Source organism: Mus caroli, chromosome 10 (genome assembly GCF_900094665.2).
Source record: "Mus caroli chromosome 10, CAROLI_EIJ_v1.1, whole genome shotgun sequence".
In the NCBI taxonomy this organism is placed as follows: Eukaryota; Metazoa; Chordata; class Mammalia; order Rodentia; family Muridae; genus Mus; species Mus caroli.
Genome location: NC_034579.1, coordinates 100,544,247 through 100,568,883, shown reverse-complemented (window position 1 = coordinate 100,568,883; position 24,637 = coordinate 100,544,247). Strand labels below are relative to the sequence as shown.

At 37.3% G+C, this 24,637-nt stretch overlaps 1 protein-coding gene across 1 annotated transcript in view; it reads left to right on the top strand.

Moving 5' to 3' along the window:
* Window positions 1-24,637, top strand: part of Ptprq (protein tyrosine phosphatase receptor type Q) — a 198,954-nt gene that overhangs the window by 152,368 nt on the left and 21,949 nt on the right. The window contains exons 34-37 of the mRNA XM_021174928.1: window positions 6,399-6,498; window positions 9,014-9,142; window positions 20,748-20,774; window positions 21,436-21,517. Of these exons, the coding sequence (XP_021030587.1) occupies window positions 6,399-6,498; window positions 9,014-9,142; window positions 20,748-20,774; window positions 21,436-21,517 (338 nt within the window). The remainder of the gene's footprint in view (window positions 1-6,398; window positions 6,499-9,013; window positions 9,143-20,747; window positions 20,775-21,435; window positions 21,518-24,637) is intronic.

The following is a 24,637-nucleotide window of genomic DNA, read 5'->3' as shown; positions in this document are numbered from 1 at the left end:
CCCTCCCCTCCCCTCCCCTTCTTTTCTTTTCTTTTCTTTTCTTTTCTTTTCTTTTCTTCTACTCTCTTCAACTTTTCAATCACATCCTCATAATGTCAGTTGACACAATGTCATTCATGCCAGGAATGGGAGACATTAGGTTGAGTGATAATTTTTACTCCAAATTACAAATGAGGGAACCCAGACCCACACTGTTTAAATCATTGTTTAGCTAGGATGCCAACATTTTAGCCCACAATTCTATAACTACTGTGCTACAAAAGAAGGTTTAAGACCTGGATTTGAATCTTATCACTGTGATAGGAATAATAATTTAATTTCTATAAGTATGTATTCCTTTTAGAAACTTAAAAATATATTATTTTAAAGCTTTTTTTGAAACCTTAAATAAAATGATGTGTGTAAAGATTCAAACTTTTAATGCTTATATTGTTCAAAGTTTAATGACTTTTAAAGTTTTAGATTTATTTATTTTATGGGTAGGAGTGGTGTGTGTGTGTATCATATGCATCTTTGGTGACCACAGAGGTCAGGATATCAGACTCCATGGAACTGGAGTTACAGTTGGTTGTGACCATTATGGGAGTACTCAAACCAATCTTGGGTTCTCTGCAATAAAAAGTGCTCTTCGCCACTGAATCATGTCTCTAGCCCCAAATAGCTTCTTTTGATGGGTTATAATCAAAGACTTTAGAGGTATTTTTATTTTATTGATTTCCTACAGTTTCACTCAACTTATTACAGATTTTAAAAAAATATATATTTGTAGCAGGGATTCAAAACTTCTAAGCTACCTAACAAAACACTAAGGTGGGTACATCTCTGGAATATTACTTGAACATGTATGAAGTTAATGTAGGGCACTGATCTTGGTGATCCATCAGTACGTCATGAGCTACAGCATAGTTCATTGAGAACTGTAGGGACAGGGCAGTGGATTTTCCCACCACTTTCAGAGGGTCTCATCAGGCTGTGGAGGTGTTAGCTGGCTGAAGAACCAATCTCTCTCATGTCTACATAGGGAAAAAAATACATACTTAAGAATAGAGTCAAGAGGTGTATTACATACAGGTTTGTTTGAATAACAAATCTCTTAGGTTAAAGCATTGACTATAAAACCATTGTCTTGGCTAATTGTAATAGATAAATGTAATAATGAGGCAGGCTGATTTGACCTGTGGTTTTGTAATTGTGAAATATTTCCTCATGTAACTGCTGATAGCAAAATATATGTTCTGTGGTCAGCAAGATGATCAGAATTTGTCAGCAATTCCTGCCATTAAGTAGTGCTTGTTCTGGTATATTTCCTAATGAAAGATAAAAGACAGACAGAACTCAAGTACCTTCAGGAGATAATATTTTATAGAGAAGAGCAGGGAGGAGAAATGGTTGCTGTCTGGGTGTCATGTACCTAGCCTGTTACTAAACAGATGGGTTTGTGTAGATTATCAATTGAAGACCAGGCTCAGTCATTTGAGTGAGAGGGAAAGTTACGACATCAGAGTGACAAGATGAGAACTGCCCTAAGGAGGGAGATAGTCAGAAACCAGGAGCCACATAGTCTGAGGACATGGCTACTCACATTTTTCCAGAGCGAGCATCATCTGGAACAGAGTCTCTAGGTACTTTTCAACAAGGGCTTTCTTTTTATTCCCTCTACTTACAACCAAGGGAGGGAGCTGTAAGCACCACTTTCAGAAACCCATACTGATTTTTTTGTCTACTGGAGACATGACAGCTACCACCAAATTCTCCAGACACTAATGGCTACAAGCCCTGTAGATGGAGGAGGCCTGTGGTGTGTGAATGGTGTGGAATGAAAGAAGAAGGTCAGGCTGCCATAAAGGCCACAGAAGAAGGGGACAGCGGGACATAGGCTGAACAAAGCAAACAGAGAACCAACGGGCTGCTAATAACTAAAGAGGCTTCCATGGTCCTATTAACTAATTTCTCAAAGTGCAGTGTGATATTCCTATATCAGTGATGTAAAGACAGCCTTTGGGGACTCTCTCTTAGACTAACCATTTAGGGGCTCCCTCCTGATATGCAGTGGTTTTATAATTGGTGTTTGCCCCATAATGTTTAAGTAGCTATTAAAATAGGGACAGATGAAAGAGAAGATATTAGTAGAGGCCATGGAATAAAAAAAAAAAAGTACTCTTGGCAAAAGAGCATGGCAAAGATGATAAAGTAGAGGACTCAAAAAGGAAATAATATTGATTGTTTCAGTAACGAGAAGAGGCCCACAGATGGAACACATTACTGCGCAACTTGGGGCAAGCAAGGAAACATGTACTCGCAATAATACCTTTGTGTAACCAGATGATGACAAAGGGAGTCTGAGTCATTTTCTGTCTCAGTGGTGCCATGTGTCAGGACAGATGGCATCATCGCAGCACACTAGTGGAATCCAACACTGTTGACAAGCCTGCCGAAGACATATGTGTGAATGCAATCCTGGGCTTCAATGGAATGGGGGCATAATCCCATCCAGGTTATCCAATCATGGTGCTTTGGCAGGTCATGCTGGTAGCAGTTGGACCCTTCATGGGTTAGCGTATAGGATTTAAAGGAGCAAGATAAAGTTCATCTTGTACCAACTAACTAGAAGTGGTTATAATTTAGTGAAAAGCGGACATTGAGGAGGATCTCTTATGGCCTGTACTGGTAAATGGGAAACAATGTATGTCACTTTAATTAAGTTATTTGATTTTTGTTTTTACTTTAGATTGAACACTAGCACCCACCCCCCCATTCTCATGGGGTGCATGAGCTCTGTGGCCTTTCAAGTCTTCCTAAGGCACACGAGTTTGTGGACACTGCTTGTAGACTGTATTTTGTGGGGGAGGTTTAATTGCAGAAGGTTTCTGTAACTTGAAAACCAGACGTCCCTGTCTGTACCTTTCAGGGGCCTTGTTAAAGCAGTGTAAGATGAGATGCCAAACTGCACAGCAAAGGCAGTCTCTGATGGTTTTATTTTGTCATAACACTTCTCATTTAATTACTATGGAAAGAATGTCCCCATTGTAATTAGGCTGAGAAAGAGAAAGGGGAAGTGATGGATGTAGGTGTGTGTGTGTGTGTGTGTGTGTGTGTGTGTGTGTGTATGTATGTGTGTGTGTGTGTGTGTGTGTGTGTGTGTGTGTATGTGTCAAAGAGAGAGGAGGGAGGTACCAGGGACAGGGAGAGGAACAGGGACAGGGAGGGGGAGGGGGAGGGGAGAGGGATGGGGAAGGGAGAGGGAAGGCGAGGGAGAGAGAATATGTGTTACTATGACATCTGCAGCACTTACCACATCTTCCAAGGTAGTGGAGAAGTAAAGGGGACGTTTATCTAGTTAGTAAGATAGTATTAATACGAGGTGAACCTCACAAACTGTACCATCAGACTGAAATATTTCAGATGCTTTTAGTGTGTGCTGAATTTAGATAACCTCAAGATAGCTGTGAAAATGCCCAGTGTATTTAATTTCTTAAAATCCTATTTCTACAGTGACAGTGCTAAAACATACTTCATAAATCAACTGGGAGATTAGTTCAGATTAGGGAACGGGTGTACGAATATGAAATGATTACTAACAAAGACACCTGTCACTGCCACACAAATTCAAAACTGGGAGGTAGCTTTAGAAATGAAGCCCTGTGTCCACTCCATAGCTTGCATTCCTACAGGTAATACTAACCCATCAGTGAGAAACCTAGTACAGTGAGTTTTACGCAGTGAAGACATGGCAGGATCGGCTTTCAGATCCAGGCAGCATGACTCTGGGCAGTGTCCTGTTAACCACTGTCCTACACTATTGGAAAACATCACTATGTTCTGAAGCTGACTCCAATTTCAATGTGGTCAGATGCCTCTGCTTCTGCTCTGTGGGCCACCTTCTCTTCTGAACATTTAAAGTTATTTCTAGCTTTTCTCTCTTCTTACCATCTTGTCTTGAGTTTTAAGGTTACCATTTCATTAATAAGCATGTTGTGGAGGTATGTTTTGACACTGGCTTTAATTATTTTAACAATGAATAAATCCTCCCCCCTCCCGCCCTTTCTCATAGTCTAGTAAGCACTGTTTATCTCCTTTGAAAACTTTGTCAGCCTGACTGGAGGAAAATGTTCTTGTAGATCATTTCAAGACATGCTTATTTTTAAATGAAATGGCTGACCATTAGGACAGTACCTATTTTGAGCTTTATAATAATGCCACTGTATGTACATTAAAATTAATGTTGGCAAAATAAGTCTGAGTGTGATAGCTTACTGTCCCAGCCTGGATGCTTGAATGTGATTCACAACTCATACTCAAAGGAAAGGGCCAAATTCCAGAAGTTGTTCTACTTCCACTAGCTTGCCTTCACATACTCGTGTCTACACACACACACACACACACACACACACACACACACACACATATATATATATATATATATATATATATATATATATATATATATATACACACATATTCACATACACATACACACATATCAAGGCACTTTAAAAATAATAATGTAATAAAGTTAACTTTCAGTTAACTCCTCATACTGTTTTTTAATATCCCAAAAGACTAGTAGTTTAATAAGAAACAAAGGACATATATTAGCTCTAGGAGCTTAGACAGAATGAGGGAACCTGAAAGAAGAGACAAACTTTGCAAGATGAGATTAATATCTCTCATTTGACTCAAAGTTCTCATTTAAAAATGTGGAATCCTGTTTTGAATTTAAGTGATAATAATTCCAGTCAGAAGGTAATAGTTGAGAAAAATGAGTGCTTTTTTATTATACTCTTCTAAATTACAGTGCTGGAATATACCAGACAAACAAGATACTGTAATTAGCAGACAGTAAGTCTAGTGAAGAAGTGGCCTGTGAGTATCATGAGGGAAGTCATGTAAAAGAATGCCACTTTGTATGACAGAGTTTGGAGAAATGACCTCACTCATGAACAGAAGTGATTCAGAAAGCATACCCGACTATCATGGTACACTGTGTCCCCTCCTGAGGGCACTTTTGCAATACGTGCACTCACAGGATTACATGCTGTTTATTAATATATTATATGTCATTTCCTCACTTGGGTCAGTGCTTTGAAATGGTAATCTAGTCTGAAATTTCATTTTGTGGTCTAGGAAAACTGAGTTCTAAGGCTGTGTCTCACTATCATCTGATCAACAAGATTCTGCTTCTGGCTTCCTTTGGCAAGAATATTACATGTATCATCTTAAAATTATAAACCAAAGCACTGATATTTTAGGAAATAAGAAGGTGTACTTAATATTCAATGGGATACTTGGTCTTCTAGCATCCTTTAAATGGAGCTGGGTATACTAAAGACTGTGAAACTCTGATGACTATTTAAAACTCAGTATTCACTCAGCTAGACCATGCAGATCAATAGCCGCAGAAACCTGATAACATTTTATAATCACCAATCTAGCAGAAAAAGATAAAGCTTTAATCTTTGCCTATATTTCAGACATAGAACTGAAACTATTTATAGTCACATGAGTTAAAATTTTCTCCAAATAATGTCTATGAGTGTGAACTTTTCTATATGAGTTAAAGAGACAAATGCATTTATTTTACAATTCATTCAGAGATGGTTGAGCAATCCCCTGCAAGATATGAGATGATCATAGGCCATAGAAAAGGTTTAGTGGCTTAAAAAGTGCCTTGCTACACTGTAGAGGAGAAGAACTAAGTGCCTAGCACTCATATAAGGCTGTCATTCCATTCCAATAATACTTGGAACTTAGTTTGTTCTTTAAACATTTTGTTCTTTTCTCACATTGAAATTCTTGCATCTATAAGAGATTGTGGTTTCACTTAGTAAAGATCAACTGTATATACATATACATAGTATATATTTATGCATAATATATTAAGGCTAGTACCAGTGGGCAGTAAACTAGCAAAGAGAGATTCAAAATGTGACTCTAAGGTTTCTGTTTGCCCAGCACAACTAGAGTAATGGAGTTTTCCTCAACTGAGAGTAGGATTCAGTAGAAAAGAGAAAATATCACATTTTGGACATACACATTTTAAATTATACCCATAATTCCAAATAAAAAATATCTGGTAGGTAATACACAGAGAAGACTGAAGTTTACTAGTAAAAATAAAATAAGTCATTATCATATAAATGAAAATGTAAAGGATGAGGCTGAATGAGCTCACAGGGATATAAAGTTTATATAGGGAAAAATTAAGGACTGAACACCCAAATTAAAAGGAAGAAGAAAGGAAGGAGGAAGAGGAAGAGGAGGAAGAACAGGAGAAGGAGGCAAATTTAATTTGCTATGCTGGCTCTCTTAGGTGATATGCCAAGACATAGTGTATGTGGTTTGAGATTCAAGATGGAACTCCAGGGCCCTGTTAGTGATCATGTTTCACTCATTCTCAGGTGAAGGACTTTCAGAAAGAACCGTGGAGATCATACTGTCAGTCACTTTGTGTATCCTCTCAATCATCCTCCTTGGAACAGCTATTTTTGCATTTGCAAGGTAAGAGATGTCCCAGAATGCTCTGGGTGCTTTACATCTCTCATAGACCAATCAAGAAACAGCAACACAGCAGTTACACCAGTGGGAAATGCTTACGTTTTGTTTTTCTTCAATTTGTAGAATACTCCAACCTATCTAGAATACATACTGTGATGTTTCACAGTATACATACATTCGGAATTGAACTAATCTAGCCTTAAAGAAGTAAATCCTGATATTTTGATAGGAAAAGTTTTGATATAAATGCTGAGGAGAACAGGAATAAAGGAGAACTTAAAGGGATCAGAGCCAAGGATGCATCCAAGTAGCCAGTCTCATTAGATTAGAAACAGGAGACAGTAAGGGAGCTAAGAGCCAAGGAAATCTCCCAACGTTGTCATGGAATGGCTATTACAGGCACATACAACCTCTCACTGTCAAGAGAGGCATGACAGAGAGAAATCAACTGTTTGCAGAAGTCACCCATCCTTATTGGAGGGTAGGAGGTTACATTTGCTTGTAGATACATCTCATGTATACAGAATGGTTTGGGAAGACTGGGATTTTGTGGAAATTTTGGCTAAGGAGATGGGCAGAGAGGCAATAAGAACTCCTTAGGTATGTTGCTGGGGGTCCCACATGTAATATTAGAGTGTCAGTACCAGTCAGATATGTGGATGCACACCTTTAAACTGAGCACTTGGGAGGGAGAAGCAGGTGGATCTCCATGAGTTCAAGGCCTACCTGATCTACATAGTGAATTCTAGGTCAGCCAGGGTTATAACATGTCTACCTACCTACCTACCTGTCTAGTAGGTAGGTAGATAGATAGATAGATAGATAGATAGATAGATAGATAGATAGATAGATAGATTTAAACAAAACACTACCAGAGCCCCGAAAGACAGCAACTCCCTGATGTCACTCTACTATAGTGCTCCTATGGACAAAGCCTAGCATTCCAGTGGTTGACAAAGAAGAAATGAAATTAAGGACCATTCAGTTACCACAGAGGACAAATTTAGAGACAACAAAGTAAACCTACTCAGAGTCACTATAAATATATATTTTTTCTACTAGTTTTCTAAATAGTTCTAAGGCGGTCCCTATAGTTTAGACATCATGCTCCATCCTTTTTATCTTGAGTCCCTTAGGTCAGCCTTTGAGTGTATGATCTGAAAGTGTCTCTTAGAAGACATCTTCCCTGTGTCCCATACTGTTTTCAGATTCTGCCAGAAGATAGTAGGAGAAAGTCACTATTCTAGACAATTAAAAATAACTTACATTTTAGTAAGCGTTTTGGCAAATAATCAGAATGACCTCAGCGCAAAGCGGTGGCCTCTGCCAACAGGAAAATGCAGAAAGAGTATTGTATGATATATGGGCCTTAGCAATCAGAAGTGCGCATGCTCAGTGTTCAAATCATTGTTTGCTCTAAGTGCACATTTGACTTCTGGCATTTGTTTTCTGGGGAGCCCTGTAGGGAATGGAAGGGCTCTCCTTGTTCAGCACTGCCTCCCAGTCAGTATCTTTATCACGTCAAAGGGAATCTGTTCTCGGGTGAATATCAAGCCTCATGATTTCTGACACCCTGCTTTGAATCAGTCTGTCTACATGTGCTCTCTCCTCATCTGGCTGCAGAGGACCTAAGTCAAAGTGGGCTTGCCCTCTGAATGCTAATAACTGTAATCCCTTAAGAGGCTTCACCAAGGAGTCAAGGACTGCCTCCTGAGTTAAGCTTCAATACTTTTCTGTGTTTTATATGCATTTTGGACATACTCAACTGTGTAGTATTTTGGAGGAAGGCGTAACATTTTATGTTCTCAAAATCATCCTAGACATCGATGTTTATCATAGATAGCACATGTAAAGTATTAATGATTGATGCAGATCCAAAATAGTGCCTTGCTATATGTTATACTACACCTTGGAGAAGTGAGTAGATAGGGGCCTTAAATAAAAAAAAACTCATTGGGGCCAGGTGTAGTAGCTCATTCCTTTAATCCCATCATTCTGGAAGCAGAGACAAGAGAGTTTCTATGAGTTCAAAGTCAGCCAGGTTTAAATAGAAAGTTCCAGACCAGCCAGAACTATAAAAGGAGCTGTCTAAAAATAATAATAAAAAAAAAATGTTAGGTTTTTCAGGGTTGAATTAACCAATTTTGAACCGAAACTTGACTTTTCTGATCATAAAATAGAGATAGTATTTTACATCTCCTATTTCCATAAAAATTAAATGAGATAATTTAAAAACCAATTTCCATATTTGTTACACGTAAAGTTTTCCATTATAAGAAACAATGACGCATTGATTTCGAACACCGATATTCATTTTCCTCAGCTATTTCCATTTCCTTTTTCCTTTTTGTGATTAAATGAGGAAGCAGCTAAAGAGAGTAGGGGCAGGTCACATCCAATAAAAGAAATATTTGTCTGAATGGCTTTACTTTAAGAAACAAAAGAAAAGATGCCAACCCTGTCTACCACGCGCTTTCAAGGTAGTGCCTGCACTCACTGTGCGGCTCTCTGGTTTCAGAATCAGACAGAAGCAGAAGGAAGGTGGCACGTACTCTCCTCGGGACGCAGAGATTATTGACACTAAATTCAAGCTGGATCAGCTCATCACGGTGGCAGACTTGGAGCTGAAGGACGAGAGATTAACGCGGTGAGCACACTCCTCTGGGCCAGCAGAGGTTCAGAGGGCCTGGAGCCATGACCCTCTTCTGACCCCATGCTTGTTGGAAGTGTTTGCGGGGCTCCAGTTTACACAGGTCACAGAGATCTTCTTTCAAAGGCTAACCTCCATCTTCTACACACTTCTCGCTGTTCACACAGACTCCCTTAATCTTCCTAGCATTTTGGGTTCGGTATGAACCGAGCTTGGACTATGATACTCAAAGGAGACTTCTTTATTTTCCTGAGATGAATTAGTTTTACTCATTAAACCTTCAACGTTTTGTCTCATAATTCTCATAGAATACTTTCTCCAACTTGTTTTTTTTTTTTCTAAAAGTGTTCACAAATAGTTATAGGAAGTCTAATTTGATTATACGTCTACAAGTTTGCTTTTGTTTTTATCATTTGTGAGAGTTTTGTTCACAGTTTCTTCTTTCAGCATAAAATTACATAAATGTCAAAACTGTATAGGGGATTTACATTTCTAAACCTGTTCAGACTTTAGAGACTATGCAAAATAAAAGCATATTACCTTTAGAGAGAGAAATATCAATGTGTGTGCTGAATGAGTGGCACCATTAAACCAAAGTACCTAACGTTTTAAGTGCTTTTTAAACAATAAGTCTACACGTTTTTAAAAAACATCTACACTGTTCACGGTACTAGCATATTGTAAAAACTTGTTTAATATAATTCCCCAAATTCTTAATAAAAGCTGTCATGTTGTTGTTGCAAGGTTCTGCCAAAACCCTGTTGACATTTTTAAAGTTGTAATTAATTTTTACAAGATGACATTAAAATCTTGAACATCAAAAATAATTTGTGGTTACTACCTATCAAAGTTGGCCTTTATCTAATAGATCTGCGTTGTAAGCCTTATTGTTCACCTGTCTAGAAGATGTGCTGCCTAGGGAGGGTCTCCAAAACCCTAGGGGAATGAAAATTATTCAATATTAAGTGTAAGGACATTTGCTTTGTGAGATAACTTCTTAACTTTTAGATATTGACTGTTGTTTATATTCTAATGCAATCTCCTTTCATTCACAAAGGATGAAACTTTAGAAGCTTATATGTAGAATTTTATAATATCTAGAACACAGTTGGTTTTTTTTTCTTTATTTTACATAAGCAACACTGTATGTAAGAGAACAAAACAGCCTCCACAGTAAACCCTATCATGCGAACACTACAGCCTCAACATCTCAGTTCACCTTCTGGTCCTCTAGGGCTCATGCTCTAGAGAAGGCTCAGTGGTTAAGAGCTCTGACTGCTCTTCCAAAGGTCTTGAGTTCAATTTTCAGCAACCACATGTGCTGGCTCATAACCATCTTAATGGAATCTGATGCCCTCTTCTGGTGTGTCTGAAGACAGCTACAGTGTACTCATATAAATAAAATTAAATCTAAAAAGAGAAAGGAAGGAAGGAAGGAAGGAAGGAAGGAAGGAAGGAAGGAAGGAAGGAAGGAAGGAAAAGATTTTCTCTTCCCCTATGGACTTTCTGAACTTCAGTGAGGCTCTTCCTCTCTGTGTTCTTTTCTCAACTCCTTTGTCTCTTCCACAAGAACAGGCCAGCCATACTCTTTCTGAATGTTTATGAGGGAATAGCAAATATCTCAGTGACATCAATTTGAACTGCTGGAAAAATATAGTGGAATTCTTCTGCCTTCCTAATGTGAATTACAAGACGTTCACAACAATTCTTTATGACCATTTTTTTTCATTTTGTTTTGTTTTGAAGCATCTTTGTTGACCCTCAAACATCCGCAGTAAACAGATCTTTAGAAGTTAATACAGTAAATCAGAAAAAAAAATGTTAACCACAGAGAAAACATTACTGAGGTCACTTTACTGACTCTGAACCTCTGTGCTGATGTTGCTTTCCTAAAAGGTGTCTTCTCAGACCATAACCATTTTCTTCTTTACATTCAACATACCCAGAAAACTATGTTTTTTCTTTTGACTTTTTATTCTGGGAATGACTATCTTGGCAGCTGCAGAGAGGTTTTGAGTCATAGAAATTTGGGCCAAGTCTCTACCAGATCTGTATTACTGAGTATTTATAATTCAAGGGTGGCCATCTTTGGCTATGGCTTTTCATTGATTTTCCTGTTTCATGCCATTTTATCTATATATCACATTATCCATTAACACCTCTAAGAGCAAAATCATATTTCAGATATATTTTATTTCTGTATCACAGAAAATTATTGTTCTAATAATAATGGAATTTAAAATATTAATTTCCATTCTTTTTACTTTCCCATTTGTGTGTAAACTCTAGAATTTATGTTATAAAATCTTCCCTCATGAGCCAGCGTACCTTCTGGAGCTATCTTCTTCCTCTTGTTCTGTACTCTTTTTTTTTTAAGTATTAGATATTTTCTTTATTTACATTTCAAATGCTATCCCCAAAGTCCCCTATCCCCCCCTCCCCGCCCTGCTCCCCTATCCACCCACTCCCACTTCTTGGCCCTGCCATTCCCCTTAGGGGCCTTGGGGCCTCTCTTCCCAATGATAACCCGACTAGGCCATCCTCTGATACATATGCAGCTAGAGACATGAGCTCATGGGGTACTGGTTAGTTCATAATGTTGTTCTACCTATAGGGTTGCAGACCCTTTCAGCTCCTTGGGTATTTTCTCTAGATCCTCCATTGGGGGCCCTGTGTTCCATCCTATAGATGACTGTGAGCATCCAATGCTGTATTTGCCAGGCACTGGCATAGTCTCACTTGAGACAGCTATATCAGGGTCCCTTCAGCAAAATCTTGCCGGCATTTTGTACTCTTTTATCCACTCCTGGAGTTGATCTCCATCCTTCCTGAAGCAACACAAAACAAGACTTGTAGATATTGATGGTGCATAATATGTCCGATTTGCTGGATTCGATTCAGAAAAAAAATCATTAAAATTTTTTTCTGTTAGTAAAGTCACTAATACATGAATCAAGGGTAGAAGAATAACTGAAAACTATTAGTGCATTAGACACATCTGAATGGGGGCTGGTCACGAGGGAAGCCTTCATAGTTTTTGATGTACCTCACAATCTGAGAACTTCCCAAGTTAGAAAGGAAAGTTTAATTCTGGGAGTCAAAAGTCAACAAGGTTGGGTTTTCTCTCTAAATTGCTGGGTACTTTGTCCAAAGTTTTACTGTCTGTAGGAAGAAGCTCAGCTTCCTAGAAATTTACCTAGTTCACATGTGTTTTTTACCCAGGACATGGGTGCATCCTTCCAAAATGCCAAAAAATGTCATATTAAAGTGAGCTTACAACTATTTCCATGCTTTATCACTTCACCAACCCAAAAGAGAAAACATTATGGACTCTGCCGTCAATAATGACAAGTATTAACTTTGAGAGTTACGTAGTTGACAAAACCCAGGTCAAGGGGCTTAGAACTGCATCATACAGAAGACTTGCAGATTTATATTATGAAATCATTTAACACTTATGCATTTTACTCTATACTTATGTCTTAAAACCCATCTTATTATATAAACATTCATTATTTAATTTTTTTTCTACTCTGTGTCACAAAGAGTTTGAGAATCCATTCTTCCACATTACCAGGTTATTTTTTTTCTTAAAGAAAGTAAAAACTATGAATTAGTACTTGTTGATTCTATGTGATATGTGATGCGATAAAAAAAAAAAAGATGATTTTGTATACTTAGAATTCAAGACCAGCTTGTTCAGCTTACTTACTGAGATCTTGTCTCTAAACAACAGTAAGAAAGGGAGGGAGAGGGAGGAAAGGGAGGAAAGGAGGGAGGGAGGGAGGAAGAAAGAAAGGAAAGAGTTTTGGAAAAATAGATGATCGAATAGATCATGGCTTATCTATGTATTTGAAAATATAGACTTAACTCCATTGCTGGAAAATTAATTTAATTTAATAAATGTTATAATTTTATGAATATGTTTTATAAGCTATATATCAAGTGCACTTGGTATTGTTGCTGTATTTGTATTTGTTAAACTATAAAGTATTCTACTCTACATTCATACATAGAAGTTAATAACATAATAATTATTGTTTTTATAACAAACATTTTAGTGTGGGGAAAACTGGCAGAAACTGGAAAACTCTAGAAGTGCAGTTTTTATTCTGAATTAAGTATCTGCTGGGCATTGTGATGCAAGCTTTTAATCCTAGGACCAGACCAGAAAGGCAAGGGCAGACAGATTTCTGAATCAGAAGCCAATCTGGTCTACATAGTGCATTCCAGGTGAAGTCAGAGCTACCTGGTAAGACATTGTTTCTGAATAATACTAAAAGTAATTGACACAAGGTGCAAAAGAGTTTTCTTGTAGATCACCATTATTTAGATAGAATAACAGACTCTGATAATTCACTTTATTTCTCTCTAAATTAAGAGTTCTTCCTAAACAGTGGCAAAAATATCTGATTCTATAATACAATACCTTGCAGCTAGAAGGAACTGTAAAATAAACAATGCCTGTGTTTGCATAGTGGCAAATAAAAACAATGCGCTATTATTTACTAAATGAATAATGGATCTTTACTTCCAGATACTCCTCATTTTTCTTTAGACGCAAGGAGATTTTTGTCATCCAGTAAGTTGTGTGGTGATGCGGAGTTCTGCTGTGATTATTTTCATTTTGCCAGGTGGTGTGCTGTATATTTTTAAAAAATACGTGATATTGAGCATTTTGCTGCTTAATATGCCATTCTTTCCAGGCCAAAAAGAAAAAGATTTTCTTCTTTTGTTGTGTTCTAAGACTGCATGCTGTTGCTATGGTGAAGCTCTTATCCAAATGCACATTGGCTAACAATGTGCATGTCATGTGAATGTGTTGTATTCTTATATTGTGATAGTTTTGATGTTAAATTTTACATTTAGAGTTCTTCATGGCTTCCTATTGTATTCTCATATCTCTGTGACACGAGAGTAGAACTTCCCATCTGATGATGGAGATGTCCCCAAGTGGAGGTGTCAATCTGTAAGGACCAAGACAATGGCTTTTTCTCTCCTTGCTTCTCTGACTACAGTTTATGAAACTTTGATTTATGTCCTGACCAGTAGATAACCAATCACATTCACTTCCAAGAACTCCCCTAATGCTCGGTAATCCCTTTTGTATCCTGGCACAAATATATCAGCATGAAGTTATTGATAATATTATTAATAATAACAGAGATAGCCCATAGAGGTCTAGATATAATAAATACCTAAAGTGAAGAGTTTGGAGGGAATCAGGATGCAAGACAATTGATTTCCAAATCATAACCCATTAAAGAGGTGTTAGTTTCCATAAACCATAAGGCAAGGTGAGGCCAGTATGCCTATAACTCTACTTGACAATATATAATATACACTATGCTTAAAGCAGAAGTGGGGGTAGGCCTTTTCAACTCTAGGCACTCTTGAAGTTTTGGAATCATAACTAACCTTGTTTTATTTTAGCTTTAGGGAGCTATTTAACATGGATAGGATTAGGAGTTTTATAAAATATTCTATTTTCAGAGACTTGCCCTAATGGCACTACGTCTGTAGTGTAGGATGCTGTCAGGCCAATGATTTCAACGTACACACATAAAATATCCATTTCCAGCCAGCATTGAGAGTTGACCTTTGGGAATTGTAGATTGTGTATTGGTTAGATAATTTTATTGCAGCCTCCCCTTCATGCAATTAGTACCTCAAGTGTCCCCCCAGAACAGAAGACTGAGACCTGCTCTGGGAAGAGCTGAACTTTAGATTTTGAGTGAATCTGTTTACACACAACTCCTTTCTATCCATATACGATGTTGGCAGATCTGATCTACACATGATCTCTACAGCGCTTCCTAAGGTCTCACAGGACACTTCCATTGCTCACCTGCAACCCTTGCAAATAGCTCAGGCTGGACAATTTCCTGTACAGCCTGTGAGGCCTCCTACATTCTTCTCTTACATCTGCATGGGGGGCATTCACCTACCTCTTCACACAGCTGTCCACAGTCCTCCTTGCCACCCTCTGCTTCTGTCTAGTTACTCTTGAGATAAATAATCTGTGCCCATAGTTAGTGAAATAGAACATCTGTCAAGAATTTGTTTTCAAATGTGCTAATGTGGAGAGGCCTTGTGACAAGGAAAATGTGATGCCTGCCACACAGGGAGTTTCACCTCCTCTGGCTAGCAGCTCTGTGAACGCAGCCTTCTTATCTCCTCTAGAAGCCTAAAGGAGGGATAGCAACCTGACATTGATTGCTCCCTGATTGAGGCTGTGTTTCCCTTCCATATGATGCTACAACAACAGCCAGTGCTTAAGATATTTTTAATTTACACTGAGGCCCACAGAACAATTATTGGTTGATTAGACAAATGGGTGAAAGGGGATTTGGAAGAACACTGGAGCACTATTTTAAAGCCTAAAACAGATTAGCAGCACTAGCATAGATAGAAATTAAATAATATCTAAAAGTATGACTGATGATACTTTGGACAAGTGACAGAAATTAGTCAGAGAGGCAGATAAAACCCTGGGATTAACTAGAGTGGTAAAATACATGAAGTAGAAACATTTATTAGAGAGAGAGTGTGTGTGAGAGAGAGAGAGAGAGAGAGAGAGAGAGAGAGAGAGAGAGAAAGATCTCAAAAGAACTTGGCATTTTCCAAATCTTAGAAATTTTAACTTATATATTTTCCCAGAGAGGTTATTCAGATTCATTATTTGAGTAGCTAGAACATGTATTGTTGTACAATCATTATATTATGTTAAAGCAATAATTTATTATTTTTTAAAAAAAATTTAACCATACACAGAAGTTTCTCAATTTTTCCTGTACTACTGGGAATGCTGATTTGAGCTGTTTCTCTAGTCCCATTGTGTACTTCTCTCTATAAAGACTATGTTTTTGATGCCCTGTAGATTTCAACTAATTGGTCTTGAGGGAAAGCCGAGTCTCTGACAATATGGTCTTTCATCACCACTGCCAACATAAATAAATGGTTCCTCCCTGGGTCCGTGCAGTAATCTGAGCAGAATTTAAGTTTTTGATAGACTTTCGAGAAATGAGCTGAGCTGTGAAATAATACTCGTTCTACCAAAAGACATCGGATTTAAAACAGATAGAATTCATGTAATGAAAAGATTTATGTAATAAAAGTATTTAGCCCTTTATATTGAAAAATGGCCGGTAATCTTACAAAAATCAGGCCAATTCCAAACTTGATTTATCCACTAAGCAACTGAATATAATTTGGCAGTAACCTTTGCTACCAGAAGTGAATATGAGTACTGTCCCAATGTAAAAATTAGTTCAATTTTTTTTAAGTTTTAAAATTTTCAATTAAAAGAAAATTTCTACTTGAATGTGATGTGCCCTCAGATCACCGTATTTGAAAGTGTCACTTCTAAATTAATATTGTTGGAATTTGTACATTCTTGCCTTATTATATATATGATTAAAAAAAGAAAACACATAATCTGAGCTTTTTAAGGACTATACAACCACTTTTCCTTCGTTTCTAACCATACATTTTCCAAATTAATATTTTCTAGTAAGAATAAACATTCAGGATCTTGACAATAAAGAAAAATTTTATCGTAGATACAAATAATACCTAAAGTATGGCCATACAGCACCCAAGAATGAAATAGTACTTGTGTGGACAGAAAACACAGAACCAGGAGGGAAAACCAGATTTTTTAAAGAGATAGCTGGGCTACATATTCTAAACTGTCTTCTCTATTTCGGTTGTTTATATGAAGATTTCAATTTTTTTGATTTATACATAATTGTGGCATAAGCATAGACTAAACGTTACCTCCTCCCCACAAAATTAGACATATAGAAGCTGGTTTCTTATGTTACATCAAGATAATTGTGAAAAAAAAGATTATGAAAAGTTTATTAAGCTTAGATAAAGTGAATGATAGCAAATAGTCTAAAGCCAGACCAGAGCCTACTATCTTCTGACACCGCCCCCCCCCTTTCCTTCTACTTGTGGGGCTATAGAAAGATACCAGCAATCCTCCTGCCTCAGCTATGACAGGTGTGGTATGTGGGGCTGTAGAAGGACACCAGCAATCCTCCTGCCTCAGCTATGACAGGTGTGGGGGGCTGTAGAAGGACACCAGCAATCCTCCTGCCTCAGCTATGACCGGTGTGTGAAGCTGCTTCTCTTTCCACTTGAGAAGGCAAACACAATTTTGTTGTTCTAGTCCTAACTTTCTATGAGTCTGGCAATTGCTAGATTTTAATGTTAGGAGACTGAATATAAAAAGATAGGGGCTTTATTCAGAACCAACTACCTGTTATTGGTAAATCTAATAATTACACTTATTTCAAATGTTGGTTTATGCCTTCCTAAAAATTCAGTTTCCTAAGACCTGAATGAGAAAATCCATCCAATTCTGGTATCATCGGACGATAACTAGAACCTTTCTAGCTTGCTTTGAGTGTGGCTGAAGTCTCTCATATTTTTATATCTAATATTGGGTTCCTCACTATTGTTATAAATAAGGCTCTAAAGGTTATAAAGTAAGCTGAGTGTTAGTCTTGTCTGAACTGTCAAGTACTTATGACTATAAATGCATGCATGCATTGTTCATGAACTGAAATAGCTATAACACACAATACAAGGTTATTTGTTCTTAAAAATCAGATTGCACAGAAACAAGACACTATGTTTTAGTCTGTGCCCTTAACTGAGGTCTACTGGGATTTAACTATTGAGTAGGATATTAAGAAACAAGTAGATCCCCAATGGAGGAGTTAGAGAAACTGAAGGCACAAAAGGGATTTGTAACCCCACAGGAAGAACAACAATATCAAACACAGACGCCCCAGAGCTCCCAGGGACTAAACCACCAACCAAAGAGTACACATGGAGGGACTCATGGCTCCAGCCTCATATGTAGCAGAAGTTGGCCTTGTCAGGTATCAAAGGGAGGAGAGACCCTTGGTCCTATGAAGGCTCAGTGCCCCAGTGTAGGGGAATGCCAAGTTGGTTAGGTGGGAGTGGGTGGGTAGGTGGAGGAACACCATCAGAGAAGCAGGGGGAGGGGGGATGGGACAGGGAGCTTCCAGAGGGGAAACCGGGAAAGGGGTCATCATTTGAATTGTAAATAAATAAAATACCAATTTAAAAAAAAAGATAAATCATGCTCAGAAAAAAATGAGGAGCAGAGAAATGGCTTGTGACAAGGATCTGTGGTCATGGTCAAAAGCACCAAAATATTAAGAAAACTACTCACTCCGAGGCAGTGGCACATGCCCCTAATCTTAGCACTGGGGTGGCAGAGGCAGGCTCTGAGGTCGAGGGGAGCCTGGTCTACAGAGTTAGTTCCAGGACAGCCGGAGCTAGACCCAGAAACTCTGTCTCAAAAAAAAAAAAAAATCAAAAAGAAGGAGGAGGGAGAGGAGGAGGACAAGGAAGGGGTAAGGGGAAGGGGGAGATAATGGGGGAGAGGGAGGAAGAAAGAAAAAGAAAATAAAGAAACTGCTTAAAAGTGCATAGCTGGTGATGGAGCAATATTTAAAGTCAGTAATGCCATCATATTTTATAATGAGGCAAGAATGCACAACGTCTATCCAATTTAATAGTTAGGTGGTTGACATTTAAAATTAGAATATACAGAAGAATATTTCATGCAAAATAAAGAGTACAATTAGAACAAATTTCTAATTTTTCACTGAGAAAAAAATTGCCTTAGAAAAATAATATTTTCCTCATTTATACATTATAAGTGAAGGGTAGAGCTTAGTGAAAGAGCAAGCATGTGAATAATAGTACATTTTTTTGGCTAGGGCTTGCTTATATATTATTTCTGATTATTGATATTTCATATCTCTTAGGTATTGATATTTTATATCTCTTAGAATAATAGTACATTTTTTTGGCTAGGGCTTGCTTATATATTATTTCTGATTATTGATATTTCATATCTCTTAGGAATTCCACAAACGTGCACTGACTTCCTTAATACCTTGTTTATGGTTTCCTAAAAAAAACTAGCACCCATCTCAGAATTCAATTCTTCAAGAGAAATAAATTTCTCTAGTACAGCCCTAATAATCTTGGCTCTTTCCGGTCAAGAATCCACCATCAACACTAATGTCACGATTCTCATTTTCATGCAGTAGCATGGAAATGAATTTCGCAAATGCAAAGATGCTAATCATTCCTCAAATGGTTGTAATCAAGATTTCCCTAGACTAACATGTTTTCCTTTCATGATCTTTTAAAAAAACAAGGCAGCATGAAAGGTTTTTGCCAGTCATAATCTAGGGGTGTAGGTGATCTGATGCATGCTTGTCATGGTCTGTTTTTCTTGCTGGTCCTTGCTGTGTGAGGGCAATCATCTCCAACAGGACTGGTTACTCCACCTGTCTCTATTACATATGTTACAATGTCTCTGACCTCCGGTGCCTCACGTTTTCAGATCTTCAGTTTCTCATCCCCCCAAACAAAGCTTTTCTGACTTAACAACCCACTCAGCCACTTCTGGATCCATGAAGTTATGGTAAGAAGCTCTCTATTGCCTTCTTGAGATCACTTTAGGCTGTTTGTGATAAACTCTTCAGTTTAGCCAGCAAGCCTCTGCTCAGTGTTTGCAGCTTGGTGTCTACCACATCTGATGCTAGGATAACACTAGGGTGCTCTACCAGCTTACACCCTGAGAAAGTAGGAGGCTATTTCCTCTTTGACACACCCACCACCGACTTCGAATTCTAATATCCAGCTTCATAATACCTGCTTCTTCATCCCCACAAGTGCCATTAAATCTTTTTTTTTTTTTTTTTTGCCATAAGATACATATTGTTGGTTCAAGTTTTCTCCATTGGACATACATCTTTATGATCATTCTCAAAACATTCATCATGGCTTGATTGTTCTTCTGTCTGATTATCTTGTTTCATGCATCCATGATTTCAAAAGTACATATTCCAAGAAATATTTTTTACTTGAGGATTATCATAAATAACTTGTAATATTATCAAAAATGTAAAACCTTGTAAAGACCCTGTTGTGCATTTTGTTTGTGTATATTTTTGTGCCTTTTGTGCTTTTGTGCTGTGCAAATTTGTTGTGCATGATATCTCTATGTGTGTGGTGCATTATCTATTGATCTATTAAAATATTTCATGTTTCAGGGTATAACATTGTCAATTATGTAAATTACACAATGTGTTCATATCACAAAAATGTACATAAAGTAGCTGAAATAAATGTAATTTGTTATGGCTGTATTTTAACTCCAACTCAGTCATGGAACAGGACTCGAGCAATATAATGTCATTTTGAACAACTTCTGTTTCCCATTCTACACTCTTTATAAATAAAGAAAATATTTCTTAAGTCTATATTAACTCTTTATTCTATGCAATATATTAAGAGGTGGCCTGCCTTTAACACAGTGTCTTAAATTGTAATGTTACCTTTCTAACTGGGAAGAGAAGCTAAAATTTTCACAACTAATATAATTTTTTTCAAAAAATGAAATTAGCCAGTGCATGCTAGTTGAAACCACAATGTACTTATACATTGTTGATTTTGCTGTAATTTTCTGATTTGAATCTAGAACTCTTTCAGAAGGAGCCATCTACTCTCACACACAATACATCTAACGTGGTCTCTGTTGCAGGTTACTTAGTTATAGAAAATCCATCAAGTAAGTTTGTGAACTTTTTCTCCTTCTTTTGAATATCAACTTTAGATTCACTGACTCCGTGCCTCTTAATGTGTGGCTCTCTCTCTGTATGTTTGTTGGAAAGGCCTTTAAGCTGGATATAAATCATAAAGGCATGACTAATTGCATGGTAACTGGAGAAATGCTTTCTCTCTCTCTGGGGTGAAGCCTGCATGTCTGTATTTTAGCTTGGGAAGTAATATGGGGATATTTAAACTCCTTGGGGCTTAAAAGCCATATCATTATGAGAATGAAGTCACTGCAATATTTTATATCTTCTAAAACCTTGTAATGTGTAACATTCTTCAATGTGACAAAGAAGTATTCACGTGCTTTTAGGAGTCAGTGATAACTTTATGCCCTCACATTTGCTTGAAAACTTTTGTTCATTAAAACGCTAAATCTTTCCTTTAAAGTCACTGAAAAAAATTAAAAAGAATTTTGTACTACGGATGCAAAGAACGTGAACTTAAAGAGGGAGAACTCCTTTTGTAAACAGGACGAGGTGACTTTAAAGGATTGTGTAACGGGTTTTACAGTTGCTTAAGTGTTAACTGTGTAGACGGTGCCCAAGCTCTCTCTTAAGAGAAAAAATACAAGCTAACGCCGTTCTGTTCCATTTAATGCTTTTCTTTACTTGGAGGCCGGTAAGCAAGAAATCCTTCCTGCAACACGTTGAAGAGCTTTGCACAAACAACAACCTAAAGTTTCAAGAGGAATTTTCGGTATGTTGCCAGCAGTTGTCACAACATTGCAAGACCTCCGGTAGTTTCCTGTGTCACATTTCATGTCCATTTTAAGCATGCGAGGCCATGAAGGATTCTGGCCTTGATAATCAATACCCAATTACCAGGTTGATTGTTTAGATAGTAATGTTACCCTGGGTGGCCTTTGCTGCAACCTGATCAGAGTATTCACCTACTGTGTTAAGAGAAGGTGGTCTTCAGGCTCCAGTCGAATGGCAGCCTGGCCCCAGTTCCTGGCTCACCCATTCTGATGGAGGTACAAATCCAGAGTGATGGGTTCATTAGTGTGCATTTGTGGATGAGTTTTAGATTGTGCTGTAAATGTAGTTTTATCTATTTAAACAATCGTGTTAGGTTTAGGCACGTGATGATTTCATATAAGCACATTGACTATTGAATAGAATGAGTACTAGTTAGTGTGCATTCGTGGTATAAACTTTGCAGGCACTGCAAACATTACTGCTACTTCTGATCCCATCACAATACAGATAAGTAATGTCTGCATTCAATCACATCTGTTTCTAAGTTATTATGAAACAAATGCTTGATCCCACATGGAAATATGTAAAACTATTGATTCAGTTATTTTAAAGTTGAAAATATTTTTACCTGTTAATTTTATTATGTTTCTTTTGGCATATCTTATTAATTACTTGAGTATTTCATATCACTAAAATTGAAATTATGTAGAGACGTAAACTTTAGCTCTGCAATCTATTTTGAGGCTCCTATCTACCTTATCTAGATAACCTGGTTATTTTACATTATGAAAGCAAAGTATATTTTATATTGTATCCAGAAGTCTATTTCTACTTTTTTTTCCATAAATTTCTTAGTGTGTAAACTCCTGAAACAAACAAACAAACAAACAAACAAACAAAAAACACAGACAATTGGCTTAAATAATTCAGGATTATAAAATTCCAGTTTCTCGGGGAGTAATAACAACAACTGTGAGAAGATAAATGGATGCTCTGCTGCTAGCTGGTTATGCTTCTTAAGTAATGCTGGACTGAACTTCGCAAAGCTGAGGCAACCACGAGATGCCCTTAGCTTTTCCACAGAAAGAGATTTCAATGTTTCACCAGGAAAAGTATAATTTTTCTAGCTTAGGATCAAACATAGTCAGATTATTTATGCCCAAGTACATGGATAGTTTTATTAGCCAATATATTTTCATGTATTAAGAAAAATTCTAGCTTAACTTTTTTGGGAAGCCATAGTGTTCTTCTGTAAAAACAAACAAGCAAGCAAACATTAAAAAAAAAAATAACGAATCATTCTTATCCTAATGCTATATTAAATTTTTAATCAAAATTATCATATCATAATAAACATATATATTGGATGCCTAAAGTTGATTAATCTTTTAGCACATGTTCTATTTTCTTTTAGTTATTTATTAAGGTTTATACTATTGCAAACAATGCTTGATACATGGCATTTACCAGTTTAACATTTACAAACTAAGTGACCTTAGTCAGATAATCTAATCTCTCTGCACCTCAATGTCTTCATTTGTGAATAGATAGTATCTGCCTCACTGAATTGAGAATACTAAAATGACTATGGGCGAATTGAGAATAGTAAAATGACTATGGGTGAAAAGCGCTTGGTACAAACATCAGTTACTGTGTTGGTAATCTCTACCAGGTATAAATTCAAATGAGAGTAAAAATTGTAGCAGGGAGACGTGTTTTAGACAAGACAACTGTATCATGATTGAGATGTGCATAAAGATGTGGGGATCAATGCTAAATGCTCATTAGGAAAGACTAATGAAAATTGTGATGTCTAAGATGAACAGCAGCATGAGCCGAATTCTAATGAGAAGATAAAAGGGAAGGATTCCAGGGAGAGAGAATAAATGAAAAGCGTGGGGGAGACCAAGCTATCAGCTCATTTTGTTCCCATGAGAAGACATCAAACAGGAGCGGAAAGAGCAACCTAGGGGAGCTCACCAAGGCTCTATGTCCTAATCAGAACAAGACCACCTAGTCTTAGGATGCTGTTCAAACTAGCAGCCTGGTAACTGGCTATTCACTATCAAAGTCAGAGTCAAACTATAAATAGGAACTTGTATGTGAAATAATTCCAAGCTGTATCATTTTCAAGTCAATTTCAAACACGGTCTTTCTCTGCCTTTCCTCTTTCAGTGCTTCTAAAATCTTGACACAGGGAAGATACTTGGGGCCTCCTCCTGTTGTCTTTGTAAGAGCATTGTTGCTTATATCCTACCTCACCCATGATTTTTACTCATGTGAAACAACTGTCAGGCTCTCTCTCTCTCTCTCTCTCTCTCTCTCTCTCTCTCTCTCTCTCTCTCTCTCTCTCTGTCTTTTATTGTCAGAAGAATAGAGAAAGGAGAATTCTTGAATAAAAAGTAATCTATAATTTCATTCAAATGGAAAAATGTGCTTTAATTTCTTTACATCACCCGAAATAGTCTCATAAGTAGCCATCATCTGCCCAACAAAATAATCCACACAAGTTTTCACATCAGCCTCCTTAAAGATGCTTGCATGAGAAAGAGCAAGATAGAATGCAGTGTTTTTCTCTCAAATGTCAACAGTAGGTCTCCCTGACCCTTCGTCTGGGTCTGATCATTCTAAATCTCACCTTTACATTCCATTATCAATTTAACAAGGCCAACTGAGGGCAGTATTGACCTTTGACATTGTCTCAAACTGGCCAGGGTTGCGCCAATTAATAGGCATGAAATCACACTGTCTGGGGAGAAAAAACAAAAAATAAATCATTCAACTCCCTTCTTCCCTCTAAAGGGGTATTAACATATTAAAGAACAGTTGTGTGCACCTGATGAAGCCATGGGTAGCATGTGGCAACTTAGTGCCCTCCAGAGTTCAATGAAATTATCTCAAGGGAGAGTCATAGTTTAAATGATGAAAATCACTCAGAATAGTAATGGTGACATTTAGGGAAAATCTTTATTATTCATTTGACCTTGTTCCTATATCTATGATAGGAGTTTTTAATTAAAAATTAAAAATGTGCCTGGAAGACTAGCTTTTCTTTTTTTTTTTAATATTTTTTATTACATCTTTTCCTCAATTACATTTCCAATGCTATCCCAAAAGT